General features: G+C 37.6%; 1 protein-coding gene across 3 annotated transcripts in view; it reads left to right on the top strand.

Annotated features, from left to right (window-relative positions):
* E4F1 (E4F transcription factor 1) overlaps positions 1 to 14985 on the top strand; it is an 80350-nt gene that overhangs the window by 47967 nt on the left and 17398 nt on the right. For all 3 annotated transcript variants that reach the window (XM_053694766.1, XM_053694765.1, XM_053694764.1), the window contains exons 10-11: positions 8325 to 8542; positions 13802 to 14000. In XM_053694766.1, coding sequence (XP_053550741.1) covers positions 8325 to 8542; positions 13802 to 14000 — 417 coding nt within the window. The remainder of the gene's footprint in view (positions 1 to 8324; positions 8543 to 13801; positions 14001 to 14985) is intronic.

The raw sequence follows: 14985 nt of genomic DNA, 5'->3' as shown, positions 1-14985 counted from the left end.
TAAACATTTTTTGTTGTAGTGTAGGGAACCCCTCCCTCTTCTGTTGGGCTGCCCAACCGCCCTGCACTACTCCAACTCAGCACCAGCGGAGGATTGTTACAGCGAATAACACAGACCATGTCACTCTCTGTAATGATCAGTGATCTGGCTTCATATGGTAAGGGAGCCAAAACAGAGCTTCCTTACCCTATGCAGTCAGATGCCTTCTGCCCCCTGATTGGGGCATGTCTACCCTGGGCAAAGTATTGTGTGATATAGTACCTAAGTTGAATTAATATAGTACCTACGTCCAATTGATATCCTTTTAAACATGGTGTAAAAACAGAACAGCATTTCCTTTTGCTAAGGCTGTGATTAGACTGGGGATTTGTTTGGCTCAGTCTATATTTTGAATGTATGTGGGGGGGTTTTCTTAATAGTTTGGGGAACTCTTATTCTTTGAATGGCAAACTGTGTGGTATTCTCTTGGTACTTTGCTTAAAGGGATAATAAACCCAATTTCTTTCATGTAATTGGCAAGAGTCCATAAGCTAGTGACGTATGGGATATACAATCCTACCAGAAGTTGATAAAGTCTGCCGAAACGCATAGAATTTGCTTACTATTGGTGGGCCCCACTTACTTTTGCTTTCACTGTCACATTATACAGGTTCTTCTCTATCTCTACAATAATTACAGAGTTTAGACATACAAATAATTCCTGTGTTAATGTGCTTTATCTATGACGATTCTGAGTCAGACGTTTCAGGTTCGTTTGTTTTAAATCCCTTTGAACAAACCATATGAATAATTCCTGATCGATCTTTCATTAACAGAATTTGTCAAAGTGTCACTGTTGTTTATTTACTTCAAAGTCCAAAAAATTGAAACAGAATGAAACGGCATAAAGAACTAAACTGAAGATTCACCATGAGTAACTCTATTACAAGAGACTTTCTTGCTGCATAGACGGATACAGAGACGGATACAAAGTATTGTTTGGAAACTAGTTGATCACGTAACCAACCTGACGTCACTGCTTACGGAACATTCGGCAGTTAGACGCTCCTTTGGATAGTGGACTTGGTTTGTTTCTCTGTTCTTCTGTCTTCGGATCCATCAACATCTAAGTCTGTGCACAGCCGAATTATACATAGTTCACTGACATATGCAGTATAAGTATTGTCTTATTTTCTCTGCCTCTCATTTGGAGCTATATTGAACATATACAACCCGTTTCTGTTTGTATGTACGCTTCTGCATGCTCTTGTATGCTCTCTGATTAGAAGCGTCAGTATTTTGATTATTGAGTTTGATGTAAAACATATAGTGAATATTCTACTGCCATAAATCATCCATATTTTCCAATGTTATATCTATAACTTTTAATATAAACAATTTTAGATATATATTATACTTTATTTTGGTCAGATGTCGGCATCTCTTATTAGTAACTTATTTCTAATATCTCATTTTTAATTTATATTTTGCATTTTGTTAATATACATTAAATGTCTAACACTTATCTTGGGTATCTGAAAATCCTTTTATAGAATATACTATTTTCATTCACCTCAATTTATTATCAACTCTGGTCAGCTCCATTTTGGAGCGCTTGTCCCACCACCTTTTGTTTTCTGCATAAAGGAATGGAATAGGCCTGGTACTTCTTTTATTCCTTCTTCTAGGTTTAAAAAGTTGTATCCTTTGCCAGCAGTTAGGTTGGAGTTTTGGGAAAAAAATTCCCAAAGTTGATGGGGCTATTTCTACTCTTGCCAAACGTACTACTTTTAAGGACCCTTTAGATAGGAAACTTGAATCTTATCTAAGGAAAGCTTATTTATTTTCTGGCTACATTCTTAGGCCTGCTATATCCATGGCTGATGTTGCAGCTGCATCAACTTTTTGGTTGGAAAGCTTAGCGCAACAAGAAACAGATCCTGATTTGTCTAGCATTGTTCGTTTGCTTCAACATGCTAATCATTTTATTTGTGATGCTATTTTTGATATCATCAATATTGATGTTAAATCTATGTCTTTAGCTATTTTAGCTATAAGAGCTTTGTGGCTTAAATATTGGAATGCTGACATGGTATCTAAGTCTAGATTACTATCTCTTGCTTTCCAAGGTAACAATTTATTTGGTTCTCAGTTGGATTAAATTATTTCAACTGTCACTGGGGGGGAGGGAGTTTTTTTTTAACCTCAGGATAAAAGATCTAAGGGTAAATCTAAAGCTTCTAATCGTTTTCGTTCTTTTCGACAGAATAAGGAACAGAAAGCCAATCCTTCCCCCCCAAAGAATCTGGTTCCAATTGGAAACCTTCAAGTTGGAATAAATCCAAGCCTTTTAAGAAACCAAAGCCAGCTCCCAAGTCCGCATGAAGGTGCGGCCCTCATTCCAGCTCAACTGGTGGGGGGCAGATTACATTTTTTCGAAAACATTTGGGCAGATTCTGTCCAAAATCAATGGATTCAGAGTATTTTCTCTCAAGGGTATCGAATAGGTTTCAGAGTAAGACCTGTGAGAAGATTTTTTCTTTCACATGTCCCAGCAAATCCAGTGAAGGCTCAGGCTTTTCTGAAGTGTGTTTCAGATCTGGAGCTTTCAGGGGTAATCATACCAGTTCCGTTTCAGGAACAGGGTCTGGGGTTTTCATTGTCCCAAAACAAGAAAATTAATTCAGGCCAGTTCTGGATCTACAAATTTTGAATTGTTTTGTAAGAGTGCCAACTTTCAAAATGATTACTATAAGGACTATTCTGCCTTTTGTTCACAAAGGTCATTATATGTCCACGATAGACTTGCAGGATGCATATCTTCATATTCTGATTTATCCAGACCACTATCGGTTTCTGAGATTCTCTTTTCTAGACAAGCATTACCAATTTGTCGCTCTTCCATTTGGCCTAGCGACAGCTCCAAGAATTTTTTTCAAAGGTTCTCGGTGCCCTACTCTTTGTAATCAGAGAACAGGGTATTGTGGTGTTTCCTTATTTGGACGATATCTTGGTACTAGCTCAGTCTTTACATCCTGCCAAATCTCACACAAATCAACTAGTGTTGTTTCTTCAAAAACATGATTGGAGGATCAATTTACCAAAAAGTTCCTTGATTCCTCAGACAATGGTCACCTTTTTAGGTTTTCAGATAGATTCAGTGTCCATGACTCTGTCTCTAACAGACAAGAGACGAATAAAATTGGTTTCAGCTTGTCGAAACCTTCAGTCTCAATCATTCCCTTCAGTGGCTATGTGTATGGACGTTTTAGGTCTCATGACTGCAGCATCAGACGCGATCCCCTTTGCTCGTTTTCATATGAGACCTCTTCAGCTTTGTATGCTGAATCAATAGTGCGGGGATTATACAAGGATATCACTATTAATATCCTTAAATCCCAATGTTCAACTCTCTCTGACTTGGTGGTTAGATCACTCGTATAGTTCAAGGGGCCTCTTTTGTTCGTCCAACCTGCTGTAATCACAACAGATGCAAGTCTTTCAGGTTGGGGAGCTGTCTGGGGATCTCTGACAGCACAAGGTATTTAGAAATCTCAAGAGGCGAGGTTACCAATCAATATTTTAGAACTCTGTGCTATTTTCAGGGCTCTTCATGTTTGGCCTTTGTTGAAGAGAGAACCATTCATTTGTTTTCAGACAATATCACAACTGTGGCATATATCAATCATCAGGGTGGGACTCACAGTCCCCTAGTTATAAAAGAAGTATCTCAGATACTTTCTTAGGCGGAATCCAGCTCTTGTCTAATTTCTGCGATACATATCCCAGGTGTAGACAATTTGGAAGCGGATTATCTCAGCCGTCAGACTTTACATCCTGGGGAGTGGTCTCTCCATCCAGATGTGTTTTTTCAGATTGTTCAGATGTGGGGTCTTCCAGAAATAGATCTTATGGCTTCCCATCTAAACAAGAAACATCCCAGGTACTTGTCCAGGTCCAGGGATCCTCAGGCGGAGTCGGTGGATGCATTAGCAGTTCCTTGGTTTTACCAACCTGCTTATATATTCCTGCCTCTAGTTCTTCTTCCAAGAGTGATCTCCAAGATCATCATGGAACAATCGTTTGTGTTTTTGGTAGCACCAGCATGACCTCACAGGTTCTGGTATGCGGATCTTGTCCGGATGTCCAGTTGCCTTGGCCACTTCCATCAAGAACAGACCTTTTTTCTCAAGGACCGTTTTTCCATCAGGATCTCAAATCGTTAAATTTGAAGGTATGGAAATTGAACGCTTAGTCATAGAGGCTTCTCTGACTCAGTGATTGTTACTATGTTACAGGCTTGTAAATCTGTTTCTAGGAAGATTTATTATCAAGTTTGGAAGACTTATATTTCCAGTGGCGTATTTAGGAGGTTTTGTGCTGCCCTAGGCACCCAAAATTCTGCTGCCCCCCCCCCCCCTACCCCCACCTTCCAGGTTTTAGGCCTTTTTTGGCCATAATATTTTTTGGTGAGAAGGTAACGTCACTTTTTTTTTCTTTCATGGCATTTCCCAAGTAAATGTTCAAGTGCACATGTTTTTATGTGTGTGTAGTAAGTGTGTGTAGTAAGTGTGGGTAGGTAGTAGGACCAAAAAGTGCTGCCCCACCAAAACCTGCTGACCTAGGCAAGTGCCTTGTTTGCCTAGGCCAAAATACGCCCCTGGTGCCCACCGAAGGTTTTAGGCCTTTTTTTCCATATTATTTTTGGTCATATATATCTGGAATGTGTGAATTATATCACCTGATGCCCGGGACATTATGTTAAGTTATCCTGCATGAGCCTTATACACACACAATTCTGCAAGCTTGCTTTTATATCAATTATATTATTATAAATTTTATACATATAACAGTGTTTCATTGATATAAAAGCAAGCTTGCAGAATTGTATGTGCATAATGGTCATGTATATATTAAGCATAGTGTTATGTGTTTAATTAAAATATTACAGCCTGCACACAGAGTTATTTATATTAATGTATGTAGTCAGAGACTCTATTAAGTGTATATCAAACAGCCCAAGATTCACTAATTTAAGATTATTACTGCCTCTCTGTCATAAACTGTACATCACAAGTACTCACAGGCCTATCATTTTAAGGCAGGGGCAAATCATTGGTGTCAGTGGGAACTGACTTCCTTTTTTTGAGCTACTGGACAGACTTCTGGCTAGGCATACAGGCTTATACAAAAACATATGTACATCCTGTTGGAGACAGCAGCATTTCTATTAGTGTTTGACCCTATAAATGAAATAATTGCCTTATATAGGAATCCATCACAATACTATGTAAATGAGGATCTATGCTTCTTCAAAACAATAAAAAGCTAAATAACAATCATAGGCTGCATAGACATATTTTTGACACGTGTTAAATAGGAAAACAACACCTCTAACTATATAGGTCAATGCTGTGTAGAAATAAAGTTCCACTGCAAGTTTTATCAAGACAACAAACGTTTTATTTTCCTGAGATGTTAGATGATTGATGATTGTTTTTGTTAACTTATAGGTCAATACAATGAAATAAAAATTAAACTATGCTTCATTTTAGAAAAGACCTGAAGAGACGCTTTATTTATTCTAGTATGCATACTTTGTCATGTTTGTGTCTCTAAAGGCTGCATTTTACTCCATGTGTTTGTGCAGCAGAAACAAATAGTTACTGGTCATTCATGCTGGTGATTACAATTTACCTCCACAATAGACATGATCAGGTGATCCTGGCACTGCCTACTGGACACAATGACTACATACGATATTCAGGGGCCATAGGAGATCCCTGTGCTCCCTGCTAGACACCACCACTGCTGGGCGCAGATCCCTGCTTGAATCTTTGTACTCCCAGCAGAACTAACACCACAATGTTTTCTGATCACATTGTTTATTAAAACATGTGTAAGTGTGATTTTGCGCCGTGCCCCTCACAAGTTCTGATCAATCTTCTTAGTACTTACTAGTTCACTCCGACCACAAGAAGGACAACACCGGTCCGGTCCACGAGCAACTACAGAGTGACGTCTGTCACGATGTGTCACATGTCAGCCGTGCGATGCTACCACAGTTATGGCCGTCCTTCCCTCTCTGTCGGCACCCAGTGCCAGACCCTGCCCTCCTACCTCACAAGACACTGTCAATGCATGTGCGGTGCGTCTGTCTTCTCTAGCCTGAGTCTCTGTACTCTACAGCCAGGTCTACTCTGGCTGGGGGGTGGGCGTGACATGTGTTACTGGCAAACTACTTAATGAGCTATAGCATTAGCTAGGTGCAATATGGGAAATGTAGTTTACCGCAACATCTGAAGGAGCGGCAGCTGAATTAACTTTCTAGTAGTACTATAACTAATAGAAAGTTAATTCAGCTGCCACTGCTTCAGTTGCTGCAAAAAGTGCCGCCCTTCCTCAAACTGCCACCCTAGGCACCGGCCTTGTTGGCCTAGGCAGTAATACGCCCCTGCTTTTAGAATTACTAGATATTTACAGTTTCTTCAGGATGGTTTGGATAAAGATTTGTCTCCAAGTTCCTTGAAGGGACAAATCTCTGCTCTTTCTGTTTTATTTCACAGAAAGATTGCTAAGCTTCCTGATATTCACTGTTTTGTTCAGGCTTTGGTCCGTATCAAGCCTGTCATTAAATCAATCTCTCCTCCTTGGAGTCTTAATTTGGTTTTGAAGGCTTTACAGGCTCCTCCTTTTGAGCCTATGCATTATTTGTATATTAAACGACTTTCTTGGAAAGTGTTGTTCCTTTTGGCTATCTCTTCTGCTAGAAGAGTTTCCGAATTATCTGCTCTTTCTTGTGAGTCTCCTTTTCTGATTTTCCATCAGGATAAGGCAGTTTTGCGGACTTAATTTACGTTTTTAACTAAAGTTGTGAATTTTAACATCATTAATAGGGAAATTGTTGTTCCCTCTTTGTGTCCTAATCCTAAGAATTCTTTGGAGAGATCCTTACATTATCTGGATGTTGTAAGAGCTTTGAAATATTATGTTGAAGCTACTAAAGATTTCAGGAAGACTTCTAGTCTATTTGTTGTCTTTTCTGGAAAAAGCAGAAAGCTTCTGTCATTTCCTTGGCATCCTGGTTAAAGCTTTTGATTTATCAGGCTTATTTGGAGTCGGGTCAGGCCTCGCCTCAGAGAATCACAGCTCATTCTACTAGATCAGTCTCCACTTCATGGGCTTTTAAGAATGAAGCTTCAGTTGATCAGATTTGCAAAGCAGCAACTTGGTCCTCTTTGCATACATTTACTAAATTCTACCGTTTTGATGTATTTGCCTCTTCGGAAGCAGTTTTTGGTAGAAAAGTTCTTCAGGCAGCTGTTTCAGTTTGATTCTTCTGCTTATGTTTTAATTTTTTTTTCTTTTATTTATGAGAAAAACTTATTTTTTGGGATGTGGATTTAATTTTTTCAGTGGAAAATGGCTGTTTTTATTTTTATCTCTCCCTCTCTAGTGACTCTTCTGTGGAGTACCACATCTTGGGTATTACTATCCCATACGTCACTAGCTCATGGACTCTTGCCAATTACATGAAAGATAACATAATTTATGTAAGAACGTACCTGATAAATTCATTTCTTTCATATTGGCAAGAGTCCATGAGACCCACCCTTTTTATGGTGGTTATGTTTTTTTTGTATAAAGCACAATTATATTTCCATTTGCTTTTTACTCCTTTTTTCTATCACCCCACTACTTGACTATTCTTTAAACTGAATTGTGGTTGTGGTGAGGGGTGTATTTATATATAGGCATTTTGAGGTTTGGGAAACTTTACCCCTCCTGGTAGGATTGTATATCCCATACGTCACTAACTCATGGACTCTTGCCAATATAAAAGAAATTAATTTATCAGGTAAGTTTTTACATAAATTATGGGTTTTTTTTTCTTTCCTGATTCAGACAGAGTATGCAATTTTAAGCAACTTTCTAATTAACGCATATCAATTTGTCTTTGTTCCCTTGCTATCTTTATTTAAATATCAGGAATGTAAAGCTTAGGAGCCGGGCCATTTTAGGTTCAGCACCCTGGATAGTGCTTGCTACACTTTACCACCAATAAGAAAGCATAATCCAGGTTCCGAACCAAAAACGGGCTGGATCCTAAGCTTTTCATTCCTGCTTTTTAAATAAAGATAGCAAGAGAACGAAGAAACATTTTGGGTTTAGTGTGACTTTAATTTACATTGTGTTAACACTGTGTCATGTTTCACAAATTGGATTATAATTGTAACTATCACATATCCGCAATTGTTCTGACTTTTTACATTTTATTGGTCTCTTCATAATGTACTTATCAACCTCTCTCCTGTGCTGCTTTTTACCAAGATGTTTACTTTCAGGCTGCAAGCTATTTCGATGCAGGGAGTGTGGCAGGGAATTCTTAAAAGCTCACCTTCTCCGGAAACACGAGTTCACACACTATGGCGAGAGAAAGTACAAGTGCGGAGACTGTGGCAAACTGTATAAGACAATCACGCATGTCAAGGGACATATGAGAGTGCATTCCGAGGACAGACCCTATCCCTGCCACAAGTGTGGCAAAAGATACAAAACCAAGGTATGAGGGTAATAACTGCTAGTGGAGGCGTCAATGCCTTAACGTAATTTTAATATTTTATTTAAAGGAGCATTACTCTAAAATGTACTTCGCTACCAAATCATATTTATTAACTTAAACATTGTAGTGTACTTTCATTATTTTATTTTGCCTGCTCTTGCTGTAACATACCTCTAAAAATGTGCGATCTCACTTGGCTATATACCAAACTGTGATTGCTTAGAGCATTGCACATACTTGTTTACGTTAACCCTTATTGGTTATAGTGATGCAAGATACAAGAAACAGGTATGCAGGTTTTTTTTTACATTTATTTATAGATCTTCTGCAATGTAATACTTAAAAGGACACTAAACCCAATTTTTTTTTTTCATGATTCAGAGAGAACATTAAATTTTAAGCAACTTTCTAATTTACTCCTATTATCAATTTTTCTTCGTTCTCTTGCTATCTTTATTTAAAAAGCAGGAATGTGATGCGTAGGAGCCGGCCCATTTTTGGTTGAGAACCTGGGTTATGCTTGCTTATTGGTGGGTAAATATAAGCCTCTAATAAGCAAGCTCTATCCATGGTGCTGAACCTAAAATGGGCTGGCTACTAAGATTTACATTCTTGCTTTTAAAATAAAGATAGCAAGAGAACGAAGAAAAATTGATAATAGGAGTAAATTAGAAAGTTTCTTAAAATTGCCGGCTCTATCTGAATAATGAAATAAAAAGTTTTAGGTTCAGTGTCCCTTTAAAGATGTAGTCTGTGGATATATATAAAAAAGTGTTGCTTTCTCTTGAAATGCCCTTGTATGCATTAAGTTTATTTGTAAAGTAAAAGTGATATGAAACCCACAAATGTTCTTTGGTGATTCAGACAGAACAAACCATTTTAAAACAGTTTCCAATGTACTTCTATTATCATACTTGCTTTGTTCTCATGATATTCTGTGTTGAAGAGATATCTAGATAGGCACCTGGATCACTACATGACAGGAAATAGTGCTGCCCTCTAGTGCTCTTGCAAATGGATAACATTCTAACAAAACTACTGTCATATAGTGCTCTTGCAAATGGATAACATTCTTACAAAACTGCTGCCATCTAGTGCTCTTGCAAATGGATAACATTCTAACAAAACTGCTGCCATCTAGTGCTCTTGCAAATGGATAACATTCTAACAAAACTACTGCCCTCTAGTGCTCTTGCAAATGGATAACATTCTAACAAAACTACTGCCCTCTAGTGCTCTTGCAAATGGATAACATTCTAACAAAACTACTGCCCTCTAGTGCTCTTGCAAATGGATAACATTCTAACAAAACTACTGCCCTCTAGTGCTCTTGCAAATGGATAACATTCTAACAAAACTGCTGCCATCTAGTGCTCTTGCAAATGGATAACATTCTTACAAAACTGCTGCCATCAAGTGCTCTTGCAAATGGATAACATTCTTACAAAACTGCTGCCATCTAGTGCTCTTGCAAATGGATAACATTCTTACAAAACTGCTGCCATCTAGTGCTCTTGCAAATGGATAACATTCTTACTAAACTGCTGCCATCTAGTGCTCTTGCAAATGGATAACATTCTAACAAAACTGCTGCCATCAAGTGCTCTTGCAAATGGATAACATTCTAACAAAACTACTGTCATATAGTGCTCTTGCAAATGGATAACATTCTTACAAAACTGCTGCCATCTAGTGCTCTTGCAAATGGATAACATTCTAACAAAACTGCTGCCATCAAGTGCTCTTGCAAATGGATAACATTCTTACAAAACTGCTGACATCTAGTGCTCTTGCAAATGGATAACATTCTTACAAAACTGCTGCCATCTAGTGCTCTTGCAAATGGATAACATTCTAACAAAACTGCTGCCATCAAGTGCTCTTGCAAATGGATAACATTCTTACAAAACTGCTGACATCTAGTGCTCTTGCAAATGGATAACATTCTTACAAAACTGCTGCCATCTAGTGCTCTTGCAAATGGATAACATTCTAACAAAACTGCTGCCATCAAGTGCTCTTGCAAATGGATAACATTCTAACAAAACTGCTGCCATCAAGTGCTCTTGCAAATGGATAACATTCTTACAAAACTGCTGACATCTAGTGCTCTTGCAAATGGATAACATTCTTACAAAACTGCTGACATCAAGTGCTCTTGCAAATGGATAACATTCTTACAAAACTACTGCCATCTAGTGCTCTTGCAAATGGATAACATTCTTACAAAACTGCTGCCATCTAGTGCTCTTGCAAATGGATAACATTCTTACAAAACTGCTGCCCTCTAGTGCTCTTGCAAATGGATAACATTCTTACAAAACTGCTGCCATCTAGTGCTCTTGCAAATGGATAACATTCTAACAAAACTGCTGCCCTCTAGTGCTCTTGCAAATGGATAACATTCTAACAAAACTGCTGCCATCTAGTGCTCTTGCAAATGGATAACATTCTAACAAAACTACTGCCATCTAGTGCTCTTGCAAATGGATAACATTCTTACAAAACTACTGCCATCTAGTGCTCTTGCAAATGGATAACATTCTTACAAAACTGCTGCCATCTAGTGCTCTTGCAAATGGATAACATTCTTACAAAACTGCTGTCATCAAGTGCTCTTGCAAATGGATAACATTCTTACAAAACTACTGCCATCTAGTGCTCTTGCAAATGGATAACATTCTTACAAAACTGCTGCCATCTAGTGCTCTTGCAAATGGATAACATTCTTACAAAACTGCTGCCATCAAGTGCTCTTGCAAATGGATAACATTCTTACTAAACTGCTGCCATCTAGTGCTCTTGCAAATGGATAACATTCTTACAAAACTGCTGCCATCTAGTGCTCTTGCAAATGGATAACATTCTTACTAAACTGCTGCCATCTAGTGCTCTTGCAAATGGATAACATTCTTACTAAACTGCTGCCATCTAGTGCTCTTGCAAATGGATAACATTCTTACAAAACTGCTGCCATATGGTAAAGATACAAAGAGAACGAAGAACATTTGATAATAGCAGTGTAAAATTGCATGCTCTATTTGAATCATTAAAGAAACATTTTGGGTTTCATATTCCTTAAACTATGAGATAATGGCAGTTATACCCATTGCTTCTTGTTAAGCTCAGTTTTAGTTATTCTGCGCTTCTAGGTGCAACTTGAATTTTTTATGCACTTAAAGGGACATAATACTCATATGCTAAATCACTTGAAACTGATGCAGTATAACTGTAAAAAGCTGACAGGAAAATATCACCTGAGCATCTCTATGTAAAAAAGGAAGATATTTTACCTCACAATCTCCTCAGCTCAGCAGAGTAAGTTCTGTGTAAAAAGTTATACTCAGCTGCTCCCAGCTGCAGGTTAAAAAAAATGAAGAAATGAACAGCAGCCAATCAGCATCAGCAGTGCTGAGGTCATGAACTCTTACTGTGATCTCATGAGATTTGTCTTAACTCTCATGAGATTTCATAGTAAGCTTCCTTTACCTGATTGGTGAAATATGAAAGTGCACAAGGCTCATCCCCTAAGCTGTCCCAGGACAGACATACTAATATGCTGCTTAGAAATCCTTTACAATGGGAGGTGGCTACTGAGGAACTTTTGAGGTAAAATATCTTTCTTTTTTACATAGAGATGTTCAGGTGATATTTTCTAATCCGCTTTTTACAGCTATGCTGCATCACTTTCAAGTGTTTAAACATTTGGGTATTATGGCCCTTTAATTTTTTTTTTAAAAAACGTTTTGGCCTTTTTATTTATATATTAAAACGTTGGAGTAGATGCACTTAGCAATACCTCTCTTTTTAAATGGACAGTCTAGTCCAAAATAAACTTTCATGATTCAGATAGAGAATGTCATTTTAAACAATTTTCCAATTTACTTTTTATCACCAATTTTGCTTTGTTCTCTTGGTATTCTTAGGTGAAAGCTAAACCTAGGAGGTTCATATGCTAATTTCTAAGCCCTTGAAGGCTGCCTCTTCTCTCAGGGCATTTTGACCGTTTTTCACCACTAGAGGGTGTTAGTTCATGTGTGTCATATAGATAACACTGTGCTCACGCACATGGAGTTCAGGTGAGCCAGCTCTGATTGGCTAAAATGGATGTCTTTCAAAAGAACTAAAATAAGGGGGCAGTTTGCAAAGGCTTAGATACAAGGTAATCACAGCGGTAAAAAGTGTATTTATATAACAGTGTTGGTTGTGCAAAACTAGGGAATGGGTAATAAAGGCATTATCTATCTTTTAAAACAATAACAATTCTGGTGTAGACTGTCCTTTTAATATAAAATAGCAATTTAACGATCTAGTCTTTTTAAAAGAGAGACGTTTTAGCTCTTTCTATGTATTATAGTAATCATATTTTTTATGGATGTTAATTTTTTTTTTTTTTAAACTTGATTTGTCTGACATGTTCTATAGCAACTCAACAGAAATGTATAGTAATTACCAGCTGTATATTGTCAGTTTAAAGGGACGTAAAACCCTGTACCCATTTGCAACAATGTTATACATTGACAAGAGCACTAGACGGCAGCACTATTTCCTGTCATGTAGGGCTTCAGGCATGTGCGTGCACGCTACCTATCTAGAATGAAATACATTTGATAATAGAAGTAAATTGGGAACTTTTTAAAAATTGTATGCTTTATCTGAATCATGAAATTCATTTTGGGGTTTAATGTCCCTTTAAGCTAAGACTGAATTAAATGATGTTAACGTCAGAAATCTACTGTGTGGAGAAGTCGCCAGTGTGTGCAGAAATATTTACAAACCCTCATAAAGGAACAAAACAGCTTAAAGGGACAGTAAAGTCAAAATGAAATGTTCACGATTCCGAGAGCATGCAATTTAACACAACGTTCCAGTTTGCTTCTGTTATGAACTTTTTCTTTGTTTTCTTGGTTTCATTTGGTGAAGAGTAAATCTAGGTAGGCTGATAGAAGCTTAGGAGTGTGCATGTGTCTATTATTCCATGGCATCAGTGTTTGCTACTATGAATTTAATTGCTACAAAAACTGCTGTCAGATGGCTAAGCACCCGTGCACGCTCCTGAGCTCACCACAGGATACCAAGAGAACGAAGCAAATTTGATAATGCAAGTAAATCGGATGTTGTTTAAAATGTCAGGTTTTATCTATTTGTTTAATTTTGATTTTACTGTCCCTTTAACATTTTCTGTGTAATATTGATAAACATGTCTTGTCCTTTAATGTGCTCCATTTCACATAATCTATGATTTCCCTCCGTTCCTAGAATGCAATGCAGGTTCACTTCCGCACTCACCTCGAGGATAAGCCTTTTGTCTGCCAGTACTGTTCTCGCACGTTTCGAGAGAAGGGATCTCTAGTACGGCACATTAGGCACCATACGGGAGAACGCCCATTCAAATGCCATAAGTGTGACCGAGCCTTTGCAGAACATGGGACACTGAATCGCCATTTAAGAATTAAAGGTGATTATAAATACCACTTCCTGCTGTCTGTCAGTCATAACTAGAGAAGAAATTATCCAATATAATGCACATAGCGATTCTTGTATCTGTAATTATATAGCAAGTGTTTTGTTTAATGGCAAAATCATTTATTACAAAATCAAATTGTTAAAGGGACACTTAACCCAAATTTTTCTTTCGTGATTCCAATAGAGCATAACATTTTAAGCAACTTTCTAATTTACTCCTATTATCAAATTTTCTTCATTCTCTTGGTATCTTTATTTGAAATTCAAGAATGTAAGTTTAGATGCCGGCCCATTTTTGGTGAACAACGTGGGTTGTTCTTGCTAATTTGTGGATAAATGCATCCACCAATAAAAAAAGTGCTGTCCGGAGTGCTGAACTAAAAAAACAGCTTAGATGCCGTCTTTTTCAAATAAAGATAGCAAGAGAACGATGAAAATTGATAATAGGAATAAATTAGAAAGCTGCTTAAAATTGTATGCTCTTATCTGAATCATGAAAGAAAAAATTTAGGTTCAGTGTCCCTTTAAGTAAAATGCTACAAGCCACATCTTTCTGGCTTTTGGATTTTTAAAGGGACATTAAAACAATTTTTTTTCTTTTATGATTCAGACAGAGCAGCAACTTTCTAATTTTACTCCTATTATCAATTTTTCTTAGTTTTCTTGCTATCTATATATAAAAAGCAGGAATGTAAAGCTTAGAAGCCAGCCCATTTTAGGCTCAGAACCCTGGACAGCACTTGCTTTATTGGTGGCTTCGTTTAGCCACCAATAAGCAAGTGCTACACCGGTTCTGAAAAAAAAATTAGCTGTCTCCTAAGCTTTACATTCCTGCTTTTTAAATAGATAGCAAGAAAACGGAGAAAATTGAATAATAGAAGTAATATAGAAAGTTGCTTAAAATTGCTGCTCGGACTGAATCATTAAATAAAATGTGTGTTTAGTGTCCCTTTAAGTTCTGACTTACAATTATGTAT

This window comes from Bombina bombina, chromosome 11, assembly GCF_027579735.1.
Source record: "Bombina bombina isolate aBomBom1 chromosome 11, aBomBom1.pri, whole genome shotgun sequence".
NCBI classification, from domain to species: Eukaryota; Metazoa; Chordata; class Amphibia; order Anura; family Bombinatoridae; genus Bombina; species Bombina bombina.
The sequence above is the reverse complement of the archived record's forward strand: the minus strand, read 5'-3'. Positions and strand labels throughout refer to the sequence as shown.